At 35.8% G+C, this 23601-nt stretch overlaps 3 protein-coding genes across 5 annotated transcripts; 2 read left to right on the top strand and 1 right to left on the bottom strand.

Moving 5' to 3' along the window:
• Positions 1–2050: 2050 nt before the first annotated feature.
• Positions 2051–4439, top strand: LOC147507173 (uncharacterized). The gene is made up of 4 exons (XM_086599887.1): positions 2051–2259; positions 2415–2519; positions 2617–3520; positions 3634–4439. The coding sequence occupies exons 1-4, from the start codon at positions 2137–2139 to the stop codon at positions 3891–3893; spliced, it is 1392 nt and encodes a 463-aa protein (XP_086456013.1). The 5' UTR covers positions 2051–2136; the 3' UTR covers positions 3894–4439.
• Positions 4440–7039: 2600 nt separating this feature from the next.
• On the top strand, positions 7040–13320 carry LOC147507174 (putative ABC transporter B family member 8). Its single transcript, XM_086599889.1, is given in 11 exon segments — positions 7040–7516; positions 7622–7676; positions 7762–7940; positions 8587–8995; positions 8998–9043; positions 9745–10285; positions 10401–10580; positions 10703–11255; positions 11416–12149; positions 12315–12733; positions 12882–13320. Coding segments are annotated over 11 exon segments (3741 nt in total). The 5' UTR covers positions 7040–7270; the 3' UTR covers positions 13261–13320.
• A 284-nt stretch (positions 13321–13604) lies between these two features.
• Positions 13605–20595, bottom strand: LOC147507175 (early nodulin-93-like). 3 transcript variants are annotated; one of them, XM_086599893.1, is made up of 4 exons: positions 15169–15494; positions 15015–15076; positions 14231–14306; positions 13605–14137 (listed from the first exon to the last, which is right to left on the bottom strand). In XM_086599893.1, exons 1-4 carry the CDS (start codon positions 15269–15271, stop codon positions 14046–14048), a joined length of 333 nt encoding a protein of 110 aa, XP_086456019.1. In that variant the 5' UTR covers positions 15272–15494; the 3' UTR covers positions 13605–14045. The 3 variants fall into 3 exon arrangements, with proteins under 3 accessions (XP_086456019.1, XP_086456018.1, XP_086456017.1); XM_086599892.1 differs by lacking the exons at positions 14231–14306; positions 15015–15076; positions 15169–15494 and adding exons at positions 19348–19423; positions 20199–20260; positions 20369–20595 and having other exon boundaries at positions 13790–14137; XM_086599891.1 differs by lacking the exons at positions 13605–14137; positions 14231–14306; positions 15015–15076; positions 15169–15494 and adding exons at positions 18812–19254; positions 19348–19423; positions 20199–20260; positions 20369–20591.
• Between the last annotated feature and the right edge of the window lie 3006 nt (positions 20596–23601).

Genomic DNA, 23601 nt, shown 5'->3' on the forward strand with positions numbered 1-23601 from the left:
TGCCTAAATTGATGAAAGGTTGTGAATGCTTGAGGCTTCGTTTACGCCATTTCTTGAGAATTTGGTACTTCATAAATCCCATTTTGTGCTTAGGTTCATTCTTGTGAATTGTGATTGTTGTTATGAATGGTATCCTTGTCCAATAGGGGTTGCAATGTTTTGTTGTGTTGGTGGGCATCATAGTGAATGTGTAGTAAAGTTCAGACCCTATATAGGATGATCTACAATCCCCAATTTGTATCGATGAGGCGTTGAATGCCTAAATCACCCGGTTGCTTCCTAAATTCCAAGTTTCTAATAAATGGGGTTAGCTTTGTCTACATTATGAGTACATGATTCCAAAGACAAAAACACCAAGTTTAAAAGGAAGCATCAAACTATGTAGTTGCAGTACATAGCATGGCATCCGTAAAATGGAGAAGTCTCCTTTAAAAGAGATGGGTTGATGGAATTCGCACACATTACGACCGCATGCAATATGAATGTTTCACTCTCAATTACAAGCTGCAACATGAATGTTGCACTCTCAATTCGACTACAATAGATCGAACATGAATGTTGCACTCTCAATCACAACCGCAACATGAATGTTTCACTCTCAATTACGATCGCAATGCATCGCAACATGAATGGTGCACTATCAATTACAACCGCAACAAGAATGTTACACTTTCAATTCACGATTTTAACATGAATGTTGCACTATCATCACAACCGCAACATGAATGTTGCACTATCAATCTGACCGCAACATGAATGTTGCATCATCAATCACCGCAACATGAATAATTTTACAGGCTATAAATTTCATTATAACAAATGAAAAATAAAACAAACCGACTAGCGAATAATCTCAAATGAGTATCAACATTCCATAAAAGTATACAATGAATATCAATTTCTCATTAATAAATGTCAAAAGACCAAACTTAAAAATCTCAATTAAGACAACTAAAAACATATGGTTTGCCGAGAACATCAAAACCCGATCATAGACTAACGAATCACACCGGTGCTTTCAATTCTTTTCTTCTTGGGTCTACCAGGACCAATCTTCGGACTACACGGATAAACCGCAGGAGAATCAGGCATGCGTCTTGGCATAAAACCATTCGGAACTGGCTTGATAGAATGTGAGTAGCATTGCCTGAACGCGATCACCGTATATCCTTCATCAATGTAGCCATAAAAGGAATCACCCTTACTACCAATACAGGCAATAACATGTATGCAAGGGAAATTCGTTAAATCTCATTTTGACATCGATAATTGAAGAAGACGGACCAATACGACTCGAGAGTTAAATTTTTGAAGGATATAACTCCAAGAACAAGTAAAATCTATCCTACAACACAAAATTGAAATGAAACTAAAAATTACAACAATTCCATTATCTTAAAAGAGGGCAGGTTATATTATTCAATGAAAAAATGATCAAATCTGAGATGACGATAAGTTAAATTATCATTAGTCAATTTCCATCTTTTGCTTGCCCTAGATAACATAATAATAGAAGTGTATGTGTAAATAAATGTACCTTAGTGGTGACAGTTCGTAAAGTCCAAAGAAAAGGAGAACAAAGAACAAAGAAGAAAAGAGAAAAGACGGTCTCAATTTCAGTCCAAAATCACGATATGAGAAATCACCATTGCCAATTGAGGAAGAAAGAAATTAAGTAACAACTTTCATATAAAAGGGTATGTAAGGTATTTTGAAAAAACAATAAAGGTCGCGGTTGGTTTTTTCTCACAAACTCACCGAAAACGAAACCTTTATTTCGCACTTTTACAAACCGGGTGGGCTTTAGACATAATTCAAAAAGTCAACGGGTTTTAGGCTAATAAAGACCGGAATCAGGGTTTTGAACCTAGTTTTATGTTATCTTTAATAGTTTTGAATTTATGAATGTTGATACATTTAATTTAGTTTTTAATGTTTAATTTATATAAAATAAAATTATAAATATTAATTAATTTCCGCGTTATTTGCCGCTTCCCCGTCCTACTGTTTTGAGATATAAATAAGTCGATATTTCAGGGCATTTGGTACTGTGGCTGAGAAAACAGAGTCTGGTAAACCAACGGCCCCTAAAATTCAAATTTATGAGGTTGAGTCTTGGTAGAAATTGATTCGAAAATGCGGAATAAGAACAGCAGATCGAAATCAACGAGAAAACCTTTTAAACAAATCTCTTCAGAGGACAACATTACAAATCAACTCTTTCTTGTTCGCTCAGATCTCTCTAATCTCATCCAACAGGTAAACTAAACCAAACCCTAGTTGTTGTTGTTGTTGTTGTTGTTGTTGTTTTTTTTTTTTTTTTTTTTTGCATTTTGTTCGATTTGGTATCGTGGTTTATTTAGGCAGTTAGGTGAGTTGATACCAGGTAAAAAAATTAACTTTTTGTTTGCCAGATTGATGAATTGGTTGTGCAAGCAGAGAATGTTAAAGGGAAAAGGGAAGAAAAGGAAATCAATACCTTCACAAATGTCTTATCTAACATGCATTCCTCTTTAAAGGTTTGATATACTGACGGATTCCATTTTACTAGTTAACGTTCATGCTAAATGTTTGCTATTAACTGATATAGTGATATGGATTTTCGTTATTATGTAGGCATGGATGCCAATGCTCCAAAGTGCATTGTCTGCGGAGTCTGAAAATCAGTTGGAACAGTTTTCGCCGAGCCAAACCTTTACTTCTGAAAATGTTGATGAGAGCCCAGTACATTTTGATTTGGAATCATTAGTGTCTCCGTCACCCCTAGTGTCTTGGTGTGGTGAGCGTGCCATTGAAAGTGGAAGGCAACTGTTTCTTCTTACGCCATTACCCAGATCGAAACAAGTATCCTCCAAACGTCGTGGTTTGTCTAGATCAGTCTTTGAAAAAACAACAGATGCCCCTTTTAATACTAACCTCGGGATCCCCTCGTTGAATTTCTGTCATCATGTTGATGAGGATTTGCTAGAAGGAAAGGAAACGAAATCAATACAAAACAGCTATAGCAAATCATTTGTTACCGAGACAAAGAGTAGTTTAGATCATGGTTTTGTATCCCCAGCCAAGTTTGTACACAGGAATCACACTGCGTTTCTTATGACCCCACGCCTAAAATTGTCACCTCCAAAGTCTTGTGTTTTGCTAGAACCAATCTCAGAGTCCTGTCAGCAAGACAGATACGTTCCCAAGTCAACTCCATACCATGTTGGAAGCCAAACTACTAGTTCACCTTTGAGTAGCTATTTCTCTGAGAGGCTTACATTAAAGTATCCGGAGCTTTTTGGGCCTCAGCAGGCAAGAATGGGTAGGAAACAAATCGATCCACCAGATTGCTGTATGTCACCTCTCAAATCTTGTGTTCTAATGGAGCCACCAGACGGAAATCTTATGAAAAGTTTGGCTGATGATGGGAAATTATCCATCAAAGGGTGCACTCTTGACAAGCAAACAACAACTCTTGCAGCTGCAATGTACAAGGATGTTCGAGGGGATCAGTTAGCTAAGCAAACTTTTGTTCAAGGTACACAGTTCTGTTTTCAGTAGTTATGTTTGAGAAGCATTTCTCGCACTAGTTTTCACAGAAGCATTTGTTATCTTTTCTTCCTAAGATTTTTATTTGTGTGTGTTTTCCAGAACCTGGAAGTACAAGTATAGCATTTGTTGATAGCACTCCTATCTGGAAGGAACCTGAAAGTAGAACAAATATAGGTAATCAGCCTGGAGAAAACACTTTGAAGAAAGAATTATGGAGAGAATTTGAGGCTGCATCATCGTCATCAAATGTGTTGCGATTGGATGCCTCGGTCTTTCGAGACACTACTAGAAAGGGATTCCTTGACAGACTTGAAGAGGTCTGTGAAGATATGAGTTCAGAGCCTGAAGGTTTGAGCTAATAGACATTGAAGGATGTTTTGAACCTGTAAACTGTTCACAAGTCACCCTCTGCTTGTATAATTTTGCATTTTGTAAACCTGTATGGCTGTATGACATCAATGCATGCAATTATGCCAATTGCTTGGTTAAAAAATTCAACTCCTACATATTGCTCAAAGTAGATGAGGCTCTTCGTGTATAGTTACTAGTTAGTCACTGAAGCAGTGAGTGCCAGTCAATATCTATTCTGCTACACCACCAAGTCAAAAATAACTAAATAAGTGAGCCTTTGTTTGGTTGTAAACATTTGCACTTCTTTAGATTGGTGGGGTTTCTGGGGCACAAGCATATGCACCAGTGCACCAGTACCTAAATAGAAGTTTTTAATGAACGAAAGTGTCTCGAACATTTTCAAGCATCTTATGCCTTTATGTGGAGGAGACAGGATGTTGATCTTCACTGAACCTGCGTCGCAGAATAAGTGTTGAGATACAGCAGTTATGTTTAAAATATAAAAATGTTTGTCCTCTTATCTGCTTTTTATGGGATCCTTCATGGCTTCTTCACTTTCTATATCTTCTTCATCTTTATGTAAAGCATGCATTAAGCATAAAAGGGTGGTCAATTACCTTTTCTATTATTTTAGAAAGGTAACACAAGTAAAAGAATTGATCGATGCGTTGCTTTTGAAACTTATATTGGAATTGTTCTCGTCCATGGCCGTCGCTTCGAGTCGGATTCCAGTGGTCGAGTCAAATTTAGAGGGCTATGGAATTATGGTGAGTTCAGCTGAATTCCAACTTCACTTTGTTAATGAAATGGTAACTACAAACGACTACCTTAAAAACACATGTATAATTTGCATCAGTTTATATTATTCCAACTTTTCTACGGAAGTGGCAGTCTGCTTAAAATAAACAATTGTTAGGTTCTCGAGTTATCAAGTACCTGACGATTTTATAGGATCTTGTAGGTGACTTTGAGTTAAAATATTATCGAAATCGTACGTGAAAGAGTTCACCTTAAATCCCTCATTGTCATTGCGAACAATATATTATTGGACTAATGATGGTGGTTATATCTCCATAATTTTCTATTTTCTTTATATGGATTGATCTGAACAACAAATCTTTTTCCCGAAAACAAAATGCTAGCAGGAAAGCACAAGGGGATGAGTGCATCACATGGTGCATGAGTGCATCACAACCTATGCTATCAATATCGGTTATACTGGCCGCTGTATAATTTGTAATCTGATTAGTTTTTATCGATTTTTAATTTTTTCTCACTGAACAGATTTAATTACCGAATTGACCGATTAAACCGTATCAATAATAATAGAACCTAATAAACATACAAAGCTAAGAGTTTATTTATTTTTTTTCTCTTAATGAATGTTAAATATACAAATTATTGTCATATCTCTCTAATATATATCATATTTTTTTCTTTTTCTCTCTATTCTTTTAAATATTTAACATAATTGTTGTGTTTGATATATCTGTAGTACTCTAAAATTGAATTGATTATATATGATTATGAGAATTTGATATTTTTTGTTGCATCTCAGATAACTATTTAGAAATATCTTGTATGATTATGTTATTATATATTTTAAAAATATCAAATATATACCTCCGATATAACTGATTAATCACCAATTAACTGATATCGCTCCCGATTAGTTCCAAAAACCGATTTTAACTGCTTAGATCACAACAAGACAATCATAATTGGATTTCCAACTGCAAGGATTTATCTTGAGAAATGACTTTTCAATTATTTTTGACTTCTCAATTTTTTTTTAACTATTTTTAATTTTGAGTGGCCGACAGGCCAAACCATATCACTGCCTTCCAACTATTTGCATTGGACAGCAAAAACTATCTTCTTGTGCCATATTCTAGACATGCGTACATGACCAAAACACAAGGTTGTGACGGTTCTATTCTATCAGTTTCTAATGGCACCATTCCTCCATGTAAGAAATTTTATGAATATATCTTTTTGGAAGTAAATTCGAAGTTGCTGATAGTATGACAGTATGTTGCTTTGATATTTGTCGTTTTATTTGCTTACTTTATAACCTTTCATCATATTATATCCATGAAGTAAAGGTGTATATATCTTTGCTTAATCGGTTGATATATGATGTATAGGAAGGATTTCTCTTTGTCATTTAACAATAATTCTATTTCCTAAGATGGAAAGAAAATATGGAGTTCATTATTTGACAAAAAGTTGTACTTCTAAATGGTTTACGAAAACATAATTACAAGCGAATTTATAATGGCTAGAGTATTGTTTTGCTAATTTGCTATGCGGTTAGATATCCCCATACACTCCATACATAACCCTGCTAATCTCCTGAAGAAAGAACTTGTGTACATACCTTAATTACTTAATATGCTCCCCCTCACGGCCTCAGGTGTGGAACATGGAATAGATGGACAATTGCGCTCAGAATAATAGTCTGCTGAAATTTAAAAGTGCCCTCATTAAGAAGCGAACATGCAACAGACAACGCGACCGTTCCAGTTCCAGTAACATATAAATTATTTGTTCCAAGTCCATGAAGTATTGAAGTTACCAAAAAAAAAAGTGATTGAAGTATTGAACGAAAAGGGGAGTAACCTAAACCTTAAAACCCCATAAATAAAAGAGAATTGTTTGAACTGTCACTTGTCAGTGTATTGAAATTTCCCATGTACTGGATGTTGATATATATGCATGAGTGCATGACCAACTGCTCAATATATGCACAAAGATAATACCTTTTCAGTTTTTCCTTGTTGATCTGCAACAATAGGCAGGGGATTTGTGGGGGGTCATGAGGCACATCAGAGTCACTTTCAGTTGTAATATATAGATATGAACTTGAAATAAATCATTTTAACTTACCCAACAACCAAAGAAAAAAAGCTGAAGCACTCTTAATTAAACCACATAAATGACTAACAATTAGTATCATAAAAGCAATATGGATGTGACTAGATAAAGTGCTTAGCGCGCATATATACTTAATTCATCAAAAGGAAAAAATAATGGGAATAAAAGGAGAAAATGACCAATAGAATGTGGTCCTAATAACTTTATTGAAATGAATACAGATAATCTCCAATTCTCCATGATTTGGTAAAATAAGAGCAACAACCACAAAACAGTTAAAGTGGTGTAAGTGTGTAACAATCCCCACACATAGATTATGACTAATAAGACATATACTCATAGAAATACTTGTTACTCTTCTATATATAGAGAACATAGTACTATAATCAAAACCTAAGATGTTATTCACTCTCTCGATCAGCTCTTTCTTCCTCCATATGTGGTTTGCATGTTTTTTAATCATCTTTGTCTTGGAAACTTAACTGCACTGAGTCGTCCTTAATAGAAAATGAGTTCTTCTAAGGAGGAACTAGAGAAAGTAGATAAGATCAGGAGCGGGAAAATTTCTATAGCTGCAATCATTAGATATGCTGATTGGTTTGATGTAATTTTAATGTTTTTGGGAACCATTGGCGCCATAGGAGATGGAATGTCCACAAACTGGTTATTAGTCTTCGCTAGCCGTCTTATGAATAGTTTAGGCTATGGAAATACTCAAAATAATCATAAGAATTTCATGAATGAAGTTGAGAAGGTTAGACTTAGTAACTTGTACATTTTTCCTTTTTTCGAAACTTCACTTTCTTTATTTAGTTGTCACATTTTCTCTTCTTTACTTAATCTTTTGAGGGGTCTACAGTGCAGTTTGTACTTTGTGTATTTGGGATTAGCAGTCATGGTGGTGGCTTTCATGGGTAAGGTTTAAATTCAGTTAGTATTCCATTGTCAAACTCAAAATATATATGCTTATATGCTAATGGTAATGATCATTATTTGCAGAAGGATATTGTTGGAGTAGGACAAGTGAAAGACAGGTGCTTCGGATTCGTTACAAGTATTTGGAAGCCGTGCTTAGACAAGAGGTTGCGTTTTTCGATTCACAAGAAGCAACTACTTCAGAGATCATCAACAGTATATCCAAGGATACTTCACTCATACAAGAGGTTCTAAGTGAAAAGGTGATATTATTAATCATATATCCTCATCTACAGCATCATTATATTTATTTGTTCTATGTCTGTCCATTGCAATAATACCACACAATGAGACAACATATGAATATAAAGAGAATGTGTAAGATTCTTAAAATCTGAGTGCATGGTTAACCATTATATAGTGTCCATTAGAAATTGTTTTCTTTCTTTCTTCAGAACTTCGAAAAAAAAAGTTTTCTTTCTTCATTTCTTCATATGGTAAGGTTTCTATGCTTGAGAAGTTATTCCAACAGTATAATCTGATAAGATTCAACCAGTTTCTGATGATAAGAAGTAGAGGGACCTTTGGATGCTATTAAAAGATTGCAACAAAACAGTATTAACGTACGTTCCATAAGAGAAAAAGGTAAAGTTCTTGGAGCCCTCATTTATATATGTTATAGATTTATATATAGCCCGAGATAATAGTTGAACACTGTTAATAGTTTTTAATTTTTTTTATCAATCACGTTCTACGGACTGGCAGAAGCTCCATGCCGTACGTATAACAATATGATGGAATTAACACTGAATACGTAATTTTAGTCACTTCACTATATGATACAATTTAAGGACATTCCCCAATTAATTAAAGCTAATGGAGTATCTGATCGATCTTCTTGTCTTGCAGGTGCCTATATTTTTAATGCACACATCTGTGTTTATGTCAGGACTTGCATTCTCAATTTACTTTTCTTGGAGACTTGCCTTAGTAGCCCTTCCTTTGATGATTCTACTAATCATTCCGGGACTGATCTATGGGAAGTACCTGGTCTATTTATCTAAGAAATCCTCCAAAGAATATAGTAAAGCAAATACCATTGTCGAACAAGCGCTAAGTTCAATCAAGACTGTCTATTCATTCACTGCAGAGAGGAGGATTGTGGAGAGGTACTCGGTGATATTGGATAGAACAGTGAAGCTGGGAATTAAGCAGGGGGTTGCAAAAGGGCTAGCTGTTGGGAGCACTGGTCTTTCATTTGCAATATGGGCTTTTCTTGCTTGGTATGGAAGTCATTTGGTTATGTATAAAGGAGAAAGTGGGGAAGGATTTATGCAGCTGGGATTACCTTTGTCTTGAGCGGATTGTACGTAGTTCTGTTCCATCATTTAACTTTACATTTTTCATATTTGTTTCTTGGTATGTCTGTTTTAATAAAAATCTAATTATTAGTAGACAATACTGGAGAAAGTGTTATCTATATAGTCTTAGCTACTAATCTACCTTCTGGTGTGCAGCGTACTGCTCATAGAATCTGCACCATGTTAGGTAGTGAGATCTGTATGACCTGAGCACTCCCGGCTGTATTATGAATGACAGATTCTGCCTACCTTCCCATCATAGGTCCTTTTGAAAATCTAATAGTAGATGATTACTCTTGTTATGATGATCTCTTCACGAGGGTGATCTTCTCAACGAAAACAATTACCTCACAGGTTGCCTCCATGAAGGACATTATGAATAGTATATCATATACATTATTAGTTTCTTAAAAAAAAAAGTAAGAAAAAAAACATAAGAGAAATTTGGACTTCTCAAGATATTAGAAAAGTAGATGATGCTCATTATGGTCATTGTACCAAAACAAGTCCCGGAAACTCTCACAAATCAAATAATTTCCAATATAATTAGCTCAACGTGGAGCAGTCTATATATTGGAACTAATAATAGGCCTTCTTTATGATTTAGATAGTGAAATATAATCTCCACTGCCCAGTATGAAGCATATATCGTGTCTTACTAAGTAAGATACTATGTTGCTTGGATGATCAGCTAAACGAATTGCAGGTCTCTAGGAATGGCTCTTCCCGATATCAAGCACTTCACTGAAGCGTCAGTTGCTGCGACTAGAATATTTCAGCGCATTGATCGCATTCCCAAAATTGACGGGGAGGACATGAAAGGTCTGGTGCTAAAGCATGTCCATGGTGAACTTGAATTTGAGCATGTGAACTTCACATACCCTTCTAGACCAGACACAATTGTGCTGAAAGATTTTAATCTCAAGGTTCATGCTGGAATGAAAGTTGCATTTGTTGGCGCAAGTGGATGTGGAAAATCTACAGCCATTTCATTGGTGCAAAGGTTTTATGACACAGATGATGGAATAGTGAGGATCGATGGGATTGACATAAAAGCATTGCAATTGAAATGGTTAAGAGGGAAAATGGGACTAGTTAGTCAAGAACACGCGCTCTTCGGAACAACGATAAAAGAAAATATTATGTTCGGGAAGCCAGATGCTACCATGGCTGAAATTATTGCAGCAGCTATGGCTGCAAATGCTCATAACTTTATAAGGCAGCTCCCAAAAGGGTACGAGACCATGGTAAGGAAATGATATCATTTCATCGTCATTTTCCAGCGCTTCAGGAACATGAAGGTTTTACTAGGGGAGGAAAAATTGCGTCATGACAGTAATGAGTTTTAGACTTGTATTGCAGGTAGGTGAGCGAGGAACTCTATTGTCTGGAGGACAGAAACAACGAATTGCCATTGCTAGAGCCATCATAAAGAACCCAGTGATTCTCCTCCTTGATGAAGCCACAAGTGCACTTGATTCTGAATCTGAAACTTTAGTGCAAAATGCTCTTGATCAAGCCTCCATGGGAAGAACCACACTGGTATACTTGCACTTGATCCACATCAATGCCACCCAAAACTAACTTTGCCAAATTAGATAGTGTTAGAATGACATATAAACTCTGATTTATTCATTCATGCTGATACGTCCTACTTTACTCAGGTTGTGGCGCACAAGCTCTCAACAATAAAGAATGCAGACCAAATAGCAGTAGTTAGCAATGGTTGTATCATCGAGATTGGTTCTCACAACGATCTCATCAACTGGAAAAACGGGCATTACGCAAAACTAGCCAAACTACAGAGACAGTTCAGTACTGATGATCAAGAACAAACCCATGTCTCTTCAACCACAAGAAGTAGTGCTAAACGCTCAGTTAGCTTCAATAAATCAAGTCCAGCTTCTTTTGCTTCACCATTGCCATTTGATGGAAAATCTGACTTTATACGTTATCCTACACCTTCATTTACTCGGTTATTACGCTTGAATTCTTCAGAGTGGAAGCAGGGTTTAGTTGGTAGCCTCTCTGCCATGATCTTTGGTGCCGTGCAACCAATATATGCATTAGCAATTGGTGGAATGATTTCAGCATTCTTCTATCCTAACCATGATGAGATGCGTGCTCATATTCGCAAGTTCTCCTTAATATTTTGCGCTCTCTCAGTTGTCTCAATGCTTGCAAATCTCTGTCAGCACTACAATTTCGCATATATGGGTGAGTTTTGTCGATAATTTACCTAACATGCTGAAGCAGTCGTAATAAGTTCATGTCTGATTTGCAATTTTTTTTGTTGAAAATATCCCTCAGATTAATTCACCAATCGTTAAGCATCTTGTACCTGAGACTGTTTCAATTATAAATTTTCTAAAACCAGGTGAGTGTCTAACAAGAAGAGTTCGATTGAGAATGCTGGCGAAGATCTTTACCTTCGAAACAGCATGGTTTGACGAAGAGCAGAACTCAAGTGGTGCCTTGGCGTCTAGACTAAGCAGTGACGCTTCCATGGTCAAGTCCCTTGTTGCAGATAGAGTTTCTCTACTAGTTCAAGCGTCCTCAGCAGTGATCATTGCTATGGTGATGGGTTTAGTAGTTGCATGGAAGCTTGCTCTAGTCATGATTGCAATTCAACCACTAACGATTCTATGTTTTTATGCAAGAAAAGTTTTGCTCTCTAGCCTCTCAATAAACTTTGCCAAAGCACAGCATCAGAGCACTCAAATTGCAGCTGAAGCAGTTTATAATCATAGAATTGTGACATCATTTGGAAGTGTGGGAAAGGTTCTTCAAATATTTGATGAAGCTCAAGAGGAGGCGAGGAAGACGGGAAGAAAGAAATCTTGGTTTGCAGGGATTGGGATTGGGATGGGATCTGCACTATGTCTCACTTTTATGTCATGGGCATTGGATTTTTGGTATGGAGGGAAACTGGTAGAAGCTGGTCAGATATCTGCTGGAGACGTCTTCAAAACTTTCTTTATATTGGTAAGCACTGGTAAGGTCATTGCTGAAGCTGGGAGTATGACCTCTGATCTAGCTAAGGGTGCAACTGCTGTGGCATCTGTGTTTGAGGTGCTTGATAGACAGTCACTCATCCCTGGATTTAATCTGGTAAGGATTTCTCTACCCAGTAGCTTTTCATACCAAGTCACTCTTCGCCTTTTCATATTAAGAAATTTCCGTATCAGTAAAACTCAATAACTTCACAAATTCACCCGACATAATGTTTTGATGACGAAAATATTACTTGTTTATGTTTGGTTGAGCGCCGAATAGGCAGGCAAGGATGGCGCTAAAGGAATGCAGCTGGGCAGGCTAAGTGGAGTAATAGAGTTGAAGAGAGTGGATTTCATGTATCCAAATAGGCCTAACTTCCTAGTTTTGCAAAATTTTAGCTTGGAAGTGAAGGCAGGTACAAGCATAGGACTTGTTGGGAAAAGTGGGTGTGGTAAATCAACAGTGATCAGCTTGATTCAGAGGTTTCATGATGTTCATAGAGGGGTAGTTAGGATTGATGGAATGGATATAAGGGAACTTGATATTGGATGGTACAGGATGCACACTGCACTAGTTAGTCAAGAGCCTGTGATCTATTCTGGCAGCATACATGACAATATTGTTTTAGGAAAGCTTGAAGCATCCGAGAGTGAAGTCGTGGATGCTTCCAAAGCTGCTAATGCTCACGACTTCATCTCGTAAGTTACAATTTATTTAGTTCCGAACTACACATTTTGCAAAAATAAAAAATAGCTGTTTAACTTTATGTGCGGACAAGATACTCCAAGAACCAATTTCAAGCACAATAGCTAAACCTTTTCATGTTCATTACCGACTCTTGTGTAGATCACTAAAAGATGGGTACGAGACTGAATGTGGGGAGCGAGGAGTTCAACTATCAGGAGGGCAGAAGCAAAGACTCGCTATAGCAAGAGCCATCATACGGAACCCGACAATACTCCTACTTGATGAGGCTACGAGTGCTCTTGATGTGCAATCAGAGCAAATTGTCCAGGAGGCTTTAGACAGGAACATGGTGGGAAGGACCACCATTGTGGTGGCTCATCGACTCAACACAATTAAGAAGCTTGACTCGATAGCCTTTGTTGAAGAAGGAAAGGTGGTGGAGCGTGGAACTTATAAACAACTCAAGCGCAAAAGAGGGGCATTTTTTAACCTAGCTACCTTATCTTCCATGGATGTAAGCACAAGCGTTAAAGATTGATATAAGCATAGAGTGTCGAATTCGGCAAACACCAAAAATAAAATTTTGCATTTTGCATTTCATCTGAAGATAATATTGGTTTATAGCTTAGTATCTTAAAATAAGAAACAAGGATAGTGCCAAGGTTACGTTTTCCTCCAGATTAGTAGGGTGGGTGTGCTATCTCCTCACCTTTGAGATCCAAGTATGAAGACCATAAGGTCCACACTTTCATTTCTGGCCCTTATAATAGATCACTCCTGGTATCAGGATTTATACAGAAAAGGGTGTTGGAGGGGGGGGGGGCACATGTTTTGTGGTGGATGTAAAATAGCTTCCCATCCAGCAAGCGAAAAACATACGTCAGAGAAGCATAAGAATTCTATAAGGAAGCTCAATCAGAGTTGAAAGTAAACTGTAATCCAACCGTAATGTGTAGATTACAAATGGCAAAAAAGAAACAAGCATAAAATCTCTCCTTTCAAGAATAGAAATCGTGAAGAACCGAAAATGGTGAAACATTCGTACCATAATATTACAAGTCACAAGATTTACAACAAAACAGGGAGAAGCTTCTCCTTTGTTATTGAAAGCTTTACAAAATGAGAATGTTATTTGCAAGGAGATCTGTTCATACCATTCCCTATACTGTAAGCATTACAGACCAGAACTAAGGCAAGAATGCAATGTGTTCACTCCACGTATGTGAAACCAAAATGATAACAATACTACTGCAGAGAAGATAATGGGCAAAAGTGATCATGATCTAACCTAAACTTGTGCAGAGCTGTGTCAGGGCAATTTCGCTAAGCTGATTTTTCATATGCCTCCCTACTATTTCTCCTCGCACACTCCAAAATTGTTTTATCAGCAGTAATGAAATAGGCAGCAATGGAAGCTGTTGATCACAGAAACAAAGTAGATGTCAGTTTTCTGATTTAATTAGTTAGTTTTATCATCAGTAACAAGAGCTTTGGTCCTATCACAATACCTGCAGATATAATAAGTGCTTGAGCAGTGTAATTGAGGTTACTCTTTGCCCAAGGAAAAACACGAACCGCAACCAACTGTAGTACAAGATGTAAGAAAAATATACTACATGATATTCTAAGAAATTTATACAGAGGGAAAGAGATGATCTGTAATATAAGCACAACGTCTGTTAAAGGGCACAGTAAAGTTAGATGTCAATTTAAAGCAGAGTTTGTTTGATCACGAGTGGAATCAATGTGATTGTAAATGGTTAGACCAAGTTTCTCAGCTACATATCTAAGACAGAGTCTCCAATGACTGCTTATGAAGGCCATAGCGATGAGCAATACCAGCACATTAGGATTTTCCATTCAAGAGCAGCAGTTCCCAAAATAATATTTTATGCTTCATGTGGATAATACAGAGATGCTGGATTCTCACAGTTGATAATTTCATTAGAAAGACAGGATTTTATATATTCATAATGTGTTAGTTATTTGCTTCTCCTAAGGCCCCCAAACCTAAGTTTCGGCAGAAGCATATAAAGTATATCTTCTAGTAGTCACTTATATGACTCAAACATAAGCATATCCAATATGAAAATGGAGTGTGTTTAAGCAGCTAATAAAACTAAGCAAATCAAAATGCAGTCTAATACGGTTTAAGGTAGAACTAGATGTCCATGTAATCACTTCCTAACAGTTCATTTTAAGTAGTAAGAATTAGGAAAAAGCCAACAATTAGACATAACCCCTTTTTTAATTATCTTCAACTAACACAAATTAACAATGAAATTTTCATACCGTTGGAACAGCAGTAACAACACAAGCAATTGAAGCAGCTTTCACTCCTGCCTTCACTCCTTCTGCAAAAAACCAATTTAATAAAAAAAGATTAAATCTTTACTTGTTCTATAAACAAAGTGAAATAAAAATAAAAGAAATGCAATTAGATTACCATGAGTACAGTTTCTAGCATTGAGAATTCTCTGTTCTTCAGAAGGTGATGCAATAAATATTGACTTCCTTTTGTTCACCCATGCATCTGTTGGGATTCCCATTTCTCTTAACAACTACTCTTTTTTCTTCTTTTTGTTGTTGTTGAAAATGAAAAGTTTATGTATGTTAAACAAATCAACAAAAGGATCAGAAGAAGAACAGTGATTAAAAAAATTTTGGATTGCCACTAAAGGTTAGGGATGTCCAAACGGGTACCCGACCCGGCCCGAACCCGATTTTTTGGGTTTTGAACGGGTATCGGATTATCCGGGACTGGCCCTGTTCTTTGCGGGTCGGGTTCAGATTCAGGTATTTGTTGGATATATGTGACCAAATCCTACCATAATCCTATATTTCGGGTATCCGTTGGGCTCGGGTTTCGGGTATGATAAAACCCGAAATATATGAAACAAAAGAATATTAGATCTCTTCATCAGGAACGTCATTTTCAGCTATTAGATATCAGGATCTCAAGAAAAACCTCTTTTTCATCTAATTAATCAAAAGCTATCTTCTTTTATTGGATTTGATCTGTTTAACTTTAACATCATAAAGCCACCCAACAGTCATCAAAGATTCAAAGCACACATGATTGTATTTTTTGAAAAGCAGAATAAGACAAAAGTAGACCAAGCAAGGCAAGCAATTCTAAAACAATAACTCAATAAGATTGATGGCTTTTTGGAGTTTCAACTTTGTGGTGGTGTGAATCCAACCTGTTGATTTGATAATAAGATTGATGGCTTTTTTTTAGAACTTCTGGTGATGTGATGTGAATCCGACTTGTTGATTTCTTTCGATCTTAAATGACCACATTTAGAAAGAGATATTTGAGGAGGTCTTTATGAATTTTTTGAGTGAATCTGAACTTAAGACTAACCATCAAACCTACCAATCTCTTCATCGAACGCCGTGATTGGGTTGTTTTGTTCTTGGGGAGTTGTTGGAGGGAAGAGGGAGAAGAGTAATAAGGGTACGGTCAAAGGTAATTTGTCTTGAAGACCAAAAGTAAATAGTAATGAGCAAAATACAAAAAGTTTGTTGAAGATAAATAGATAATAAATGAAAATAGAACTGATAAGAATTATGGTCTGGTTCGGGTTCGGGTTTTGGTCGGGCATTTTTATCCTCTATAATCGGGTTTTGGGTTCGGGTTCGGTCTGAATATGGTTTCGGGCTTTTTAACCCTTTTAACGGGTTTAGGGCCAAATTATCGAGTCAGGTTCGGGTCAGTTTGGGTTTAGATAGTGTCACCAAACCCGACCCTATGTATTTCGGTCTGGGTTTGGATTCGGGTTTTGTCGGGGCTCGGGTAGGGTTCAGTGCGGGGTTTTTTTTTCGTGTTTCGAGTTTCGGGCATAATGGACATGTAAAACTGACCATGGGGACACGGGGTGACTCAGACAAAATTACCCAAACCCGGCTCAACCCGGCCCAATCTTCAAAAGCCCAGCCCGAAACTCAAAGGTCCATGACTTTATGTAACATATTGTCAATTTGTCACAAAGTACGGTACGAATTTAAAACGGTGTATTTGAAAAAAAAATTAATTCATATTTTAAACAGAACGTCTCGGGAAAAAAATGTGGGGCATAAAAAACGGGTTTAAAACGTATAATACGTAAAAAAAAAAATGGTAAAAACCGATGATAAATAATATAATAGATAAGGAATTTGATTTTTTATAAGAGTGGAAAAAAAAATAGGCACATAAAATAAAAATAATAATAATACAAATAAAAGAAAATTCAAATATATGAAAGTATCAAATTATCAAATTATCATTACTCATCCAAATACTAGAAGTTTTAGATTTAGTACCAAAACACGACTCTAAATAAGATACTACTAATTACCAATCATAGTCGCATAATCAATTACTACAAAATACAAATATACAAATAAGTTAATAATTTTAAAATTTCTAATTATTAATAGTCCAAAGCAAAATAGAACTGTCTCAATAAGTCAATCTAATCCCTACTCTTAAAAAATGCAAACTCCAAAACCCCTTTTTCTTAAAAAAAATAAAAATAAAAAAATTAATAAAGTTTTAAACGAGAAATTTTCAAAATCTTGGATTTTAAACGTTTTTTAAGTTTAAAACACATTTTTTTGAAAAACCTTGGTTTTAAACTGGAACAAGGCGCTTTGCCAAAATAGGTTTTAAACAGAAAAAACGTCGAATTTGGTGACAATTATATTCACGTGACAAGGTGAACAGTCGTACAGATATAGTGCTTGTGTCTCAAAATCAAGCAAATTTATACGAAATGAATGAGATTGGGATGGTGGACTTTTTAAAGTTGCATTTAAATCATGACTGCCAAATTAGCATTCAAGCCCATGGGTTGGTACAAGAAGGCCCAGCCCTTATCCGTAGTTGCTAGTTGGTGAGCTCGTGTGTCGGGTAGTCGGGTTAAACTGTAATTACACATCTTTACTCTTTACCCACAAAGTTGAAATAAGAAATTTATCTATTTCAAGCATTGGGATCTACATTTTTTTTTGTCCGGCAGGCTATGGAAACTGCTTGACACCTAGGTAAGTTTAAGATCCAATAACTACTTCTCACCAATTGAGTTTTTTGTATTTTCTTCGCGTGAATGGTTATATGAACTCCAGACTCTAAAAAAATTTCATAAATAAATACAATGAATTAGAAATTAATTTTTGGTGGAGATGTTCTCCAAACAATATAAATCATTCTCACAAAAAATCAGTTCATTTGAAAATGTACAATCTCTTATCAACTGTCAAAGATTTTGTTAATTTCATAACAATTTTTTACAATATCAAACATATTCAATTGAGTTGATTTTTTGTAAAGATGTTCTTCATCACATAATGTTATCTCCACAAAAAAAATAACTCTCAATTCATATCGCTATAATGTAGAGTTCATATAATCATCCCTTTCTTCGACTGTGGGGAGCGAGGAGTTAAGAATTGCTATAGCAAGAGCCATCATACGGAACCCGACAATACTCCTACTTGATGAGGCCACGAGTGCTCTTGATGTGCAATCAGAGCAAATTGTCCAGGAGGCTTTAGACAGGAACATGGTGGGAAGGACCACCATTGTGGTGGCTCATCCACTCAACACAATTAAGAAGCTTGCCTCGATAGCCTTTGTTGCAGAAGGAAAGGTGGTGGAGCGTGGAACTTATAAACAACTCAAGCGCAAAAGAGGGGCTTTTTTTAACTTAGCTACCTTATCTTCCATGGATGTAAGCACAAGCGTTGAAGATTGATATAAGCATAGAGTGTTGAATTCAACACCAAAAATAAAATTTTGCATTTAATCTGAAGATAATATTGGTTTATAGCTTAGTATCTTAAAATAAGAAACAAGGATAGTGCCAAGGTTACGTTTTCCTCCAGATTAGTAGGGTAGGGCGTGCTATCTCCTCGCCTTTGAGATCCAAGTATGAAGCCCATAAGGTCCACACTTTCATTTCAGGCCCTTATAATAGATCACTCTTGGTATCGGGATTTATACAGAAAAAGAGGGGGGGGGACACATGTTTTGTGGTAAATGTAAAATAACCTCCCATCCAGCAAGCGAAAAACAAACATACATAAGATTACAAATGGCAAAAAAGAAACAAGCATAAAATCTCTCCTTTCAAGAATAGAAATCGTGAAGAACCAAAAGTGGTGAAACATTCGTACCATAATATTACAAGTCACAAGATTTACAACAAAACAGGGAGAAAGCTTCTCTTTTGTTATTGAAAGCTTGACAAAATGAGAAAGTTATTTGCAAGGAGAGCTGTTCATACCATTCCCTATACTGTAGCATTACAGACCAGAACTAAAGCAAGAATGCAATGTGTTCACTACACGTATGTGAAACCAAAACGATAACAATACTACTGCAGAGAAGATAATGGCCAAAAGTGATCATGATCTAACCTAAACTTGCGCAGAGCTGTGTCACTGCAATTTCGCTAAGCTGATTTTTCATATGCCTCCCTACTATTTCTCCTCATACACTCCGAAATTGTTTTATCACCAGAAATCATATAGGCAGCAAACGAAGCTGTTGATCACAGAAACAAAGTAGATATGAGTTTTCTGATTTAATTAGTTAGTTTTATCATCAGTAATAAGACCTTTGGTCCTATCACAATACCTGCAGTTATAATAAGTGCCTGAGCAGTGTAATTGAGGTTACTCTTTGCCCAAGGAAAAACACGAACTGCAACCAACTGTAGTACAAGGTGTAAGAAAAATATACTGCGTGATATTCTAAGAAATTTATACAAAGGGAAAGAGATGATCTGTAATATAAGCACAATGTCTGTTAAAGGGCACAGAAAAGTTAGATGTGAATTTAAAGCAGAGTTTGTTTGATCACGAGTGGAATCAATGTGATTGTAACTGGTTAGACCAAGTTTCTCAGCTACATATCTAAGGCAGAGTCTCCTATGACTGCTTATGGAGGCCATAGCAATGAGCGATACCAAAGCATTAGGATTTTCCATTCAAGAGCAGCAGTTCCCAAAATAATATTTTATGCTTCATGTGGATAATACAGAGATGCTGGATTCTCACAGTTGATAATTTCATTAGAAAGACAGGATTTTATATATTCATAATGTGTAGTGACTATAAGCAATGTTGGTGGATCATGTGCTAGTTATATGCTTCTCCTAAGGCGTTGTGTTATTAAGTCCCCAAACCTAAGTTTCGGCAAAAGCATATAAAGTATATCTTCTAGTAGTCACTTATATGACTCAAACATATGCATATCCAATATGAAAATGGAGTGTGTTTAAGCAGCTAATAAAACTAAGCAAATCAAAATGCAGTCTAATACGGTTTAAGGAACAACAATTTGAAGATTCATCCAGTCTTCAGCTAGAACTAGACGCCATGTAATCAATTCCTAACAGTTCATTTTTAAGTACTAAGAATTACGAAAAAGCCAACAATTAGACATAACCCTTTTTTAATTATCTTCAACTAACACAAATTTCATACCGTTGGAACAGCAGTAACAACACAAGCAATTGAAGCAGCCTTCACTCCTGCCTTCAATCCTTCTGCAAAAAAACCAATTTAATAAAAAAAAAAGATTAAATCTTTACTTGTTCTATAAGCAAAGTGGAATAAAAATAAAAGAAATGCAAAGGGGTGGTGGTTTAGATTACCAAGAATACAGTTAACCTCTAATTGTTGTTGAGAATTGAGAGTTCTCTGTTCTTCAGAAGGTGATGCAATAAATATTGATTTCCTTTTGTTCACCCATGCATCTGTTGGGATTCCCATTTCTCTTTACAACTGTTGCAACTCACTTTTCTCTCCTCACACTCTTCTCCCTTTTTTCTCTCTTTTTTTCCTTTTTTCCTTTTTCATTACTTTTCATTTTTCTCCAAAACTCATTGCTCTTGGAAAAAATAAATAAAAAACAAATGGCATGACCTTTTTCATTTTGCATATATATATATGAAACTTGTAAATTAAAATAAATTTAGCATATAGAACTAAAAAAAAAAAAAAAAAACTACCCTGTTTTAGGAGTATAAACACTTGTATGACATCTGCAAACTCATATATAATATTGTCTAATAATAATAATAGAAAACTCCCTCAAACACATAAACTATTGTTGCATTCACTAAAACAATAATAAAATACTACAATAATCTTGAAAACTTCCAAAATAGTTAATGGATCTGAAATACTACAAAATACTTTAACACTCTATCATAAAAAGAAAAATAACACATGAAAGTATATCCAAAGTGTATCTAAAACAACCACAAAAGACTTGAGAACCCATCCACTCAATTATCACCAAGCTTCTTCAATAACCAACTAGCATGCTTGTTGGTACTCATCTTGAGAAAAAAACAATTTTAGGTTTTCAGCACCATCTTGTGAAAACAACTTCATAGCTGCAATATTTTGTTCCTCATCCAACACATCAATTTCATCAATGGCTAAACAAATTTGGTCCCAAGTGAGGACTAGAGCATTGTTCTTACTAGCCTCAACTGCAATTCTCTCGCGCTCAATTTCAGTCCTCACGCTCAATTTCACTCCTCACACTAAAAAGAATGCGCCACATTCTCGCATAACAAGCCTCATGCATTCCATAACATCATTGCCTCCACCTTCCATGCTCTCTTAGGCTTCTTTCCGAGGCAATTTGCTTGACAAAGGACTAACTTGATGGTTGGGAAGTAGCAGTGTAGGAGCGTCCACCCTCGTTACTAGTTGGTGGGAAGTTATCCACATGGATATGCATGCCTTCCCTAAGCAAAGTATATGAATACTGAACCTGTGATGATATGTCCATCTCACTTGCCATTATAGCGTCTTCATCCACCGTAAGACCAATTTTTTGTATGTTACCACAAGCAATATTGTCTCCGAGCACTTCAACCCACTCCAACAACCTAGGTATTTGCTTACCTTATAGGTCTTCCTTTTCAGGTTTGCCTGTGACATAAAAAAATATTTGTTGGATTTCAATAAAAAATATTGAACCAATCTGCACTAAATCTGTCATAATTTTATTTGTATAACTTAGATTAGTACAAGGTAAATTGGGTATAAAACTACATTAAATTGTCTACAACTAACTTTCAGGCCATGAAAAGAGGTTCCCAACAGAAAATGCACAGAACACCACCAAACATAGAACTTCGTCGGAAAAATCCTGGTTGACCTATCTGCACTAAAACTGTCATAACTTTATTTGTATAACTCGGATTAGTACAAGGTAAATTGGGTATGAAACTTAGGGGTGTGCATGGGTACCCAATTACCCGAACCCGAATCGGAATCGGAACCATTTATAGTTGGTCTGGGTCCTAAAATGTTATACCCATTTAAAGTGGATCTTCAAGAACCGACCCGATAAAGAACCGAACCCGTTAGAACCGAATAGTAAAAAACCGATGGGTACCCGAACCGAAACCTGAACCGATTAGTTTGATTTTGATATATAGAATTTAGTATTATATTACACTAAATAAAAACAAACCCAAACATTATTATTATATATAGTATTATATATAGTCTATATTTGTTAGGTGTAAAATTATACTAAATATATATAACATTTAACATAATAGTAAATGTGTGTTATTAAATACATCTTTTATAATATTACATTAAATATGTGTATTATAAATATTAATAATAATATTTACGTGTCTACGTCTATACGTATAGTCGTATACTATGAATTAACTTATGCACTGTCTATATTAACTAATACATGAACGTGTACGTGCTTGATATATTACATGTATATATATTAGATAACGAATACGTGCAATGCTAACTAACAATTGTGGTACATGTGGTATTTATTCTATATATGACGCATTACGTATAGTATAATATACATATGTTCGATTTAAAATATACACATACATATAATGTATGAGAATGTATTTAAAATTTTTAGATAACTTTCAAATATTATTATTGAATTTAGGACCATTACTTCTTATGAGAGGACAAAAATATCGATGACAAGTGTTATAGTCCCCGTAAACCAACTTTTATATCGGTTATATAACTAAAAAAAATAATTTTAGTAATAAAAATATATAACCCGATAAGGAACCGAAACCGGAACCGGAACCGACTTATTTAATGGGTATGGGTCTGGATTTTCAAAATATAGAAAAAAAACCCGAAAGAACCGAACCCGATAGGAATCGCTAAAAATAGACCCAGAACCAAAACCGATAAAAACCGACCCAGAACCGACCCATGAACACCCCTAATGAAACTACACTAAATTGTCTACTACTAAATTTCGGCCATGAAAGGATGTTCCCAACAGAAAATGCACAGAACGCCACCAAACACAGAACTTCATCAGAAAAATCTAGGCTGACCATTATGTGATAAAACAGTCGTAACTTAGTGTGCAAATATCGAAACAAGATGAATCCAATTGTATTGGAAAGTAGACTCGCAGATCTAAAAATCTTATTCAAGCCCCGAGACCAAATTCTCAAGCACAATTTTTCAAGAATCTTCTGAACCAACACCATAAATTAAACCAACAAAAACTGCTTACACACTATATTATTTGTCACAAAATTAGAGGAACATAAAATCTTAGCTTGGGCACTAATAACTATGTTATCAAAGAATCAAATAATTAAAGTACTCACTATACTACAATAACTAACAAAACTTGTTCGCACAAACATTCTTACCTTAATTGCGCCCATACTGAAGCATCACTTTCTATCATCATTGTATCCGGATTCCAACCAGAACCACTATGAGAAAAAGATCTCAAATCTTTGAATGATTTAACCGCAGCCCTCTTTGTCTTGATTCGGTTTTCAACGTGTTCAATATCAGCAAAACCCAATTGATCTCTCATTGCCTCAGTGACAGCGAAGAATGT

This window comes from Coptis chinensis, chromosome 3 (assembly GCF_015680905.1).
Source record: "Coptis chinensis isolate HL-2020 chromosome 3, ASM1568090v1, whole genome shotgun sequence".
In the NCBI taxonomy this organism is placed as follows: Eukaryota; Viridiplantae; Streptophyta; class Magnoliopsida; order Ranunculales; family Ranunculaceae; genus Coptis; species Coptis chinensis.

Coding starts and splice junctions, on each gene's coding strand:
- LOC147507173 (XM_086599887.1), top strand. CDS start 2,137: ATGCGGAATAAGAACAGCAGATCGAAATCAACGAGAAAACCTTTTAAA. Junction 2,260..2,414: donor TCTCTAATCTCATCCAACAG/GTAAACTAAACC, acceptor TTTGTTTGCCAG/ATTGATGAATTGGTTGTGCA. Junction 2,520..2,616: donor ACATGCATTCCTCTTTAAAG/GTTTGATATACT, acceptor GTTATTATGTAG/GCATGGATGCCAATGCTCCA.
- LOC147507175 (XM_086599892.1), bottom strand. CDS start 20,486: ATGGGAATCCCAACAGATGCATGGGTGAACAAAAGGAAATCAATATTT. Junction 20,261..20,368: donor AGAGGTTAACTGTATTCTTG/GTAATCTAAACC, acceptor GTTTTTTTGCAG/AAGGATTGAAGGCAGGAGTG. Junction 14,138..19,347: donor GGCACTTATTATAACTGCAG/GTATTGTGATAG, acceptor TGTGATCAACAG/CTTCCATTGCTGCCTATTTC.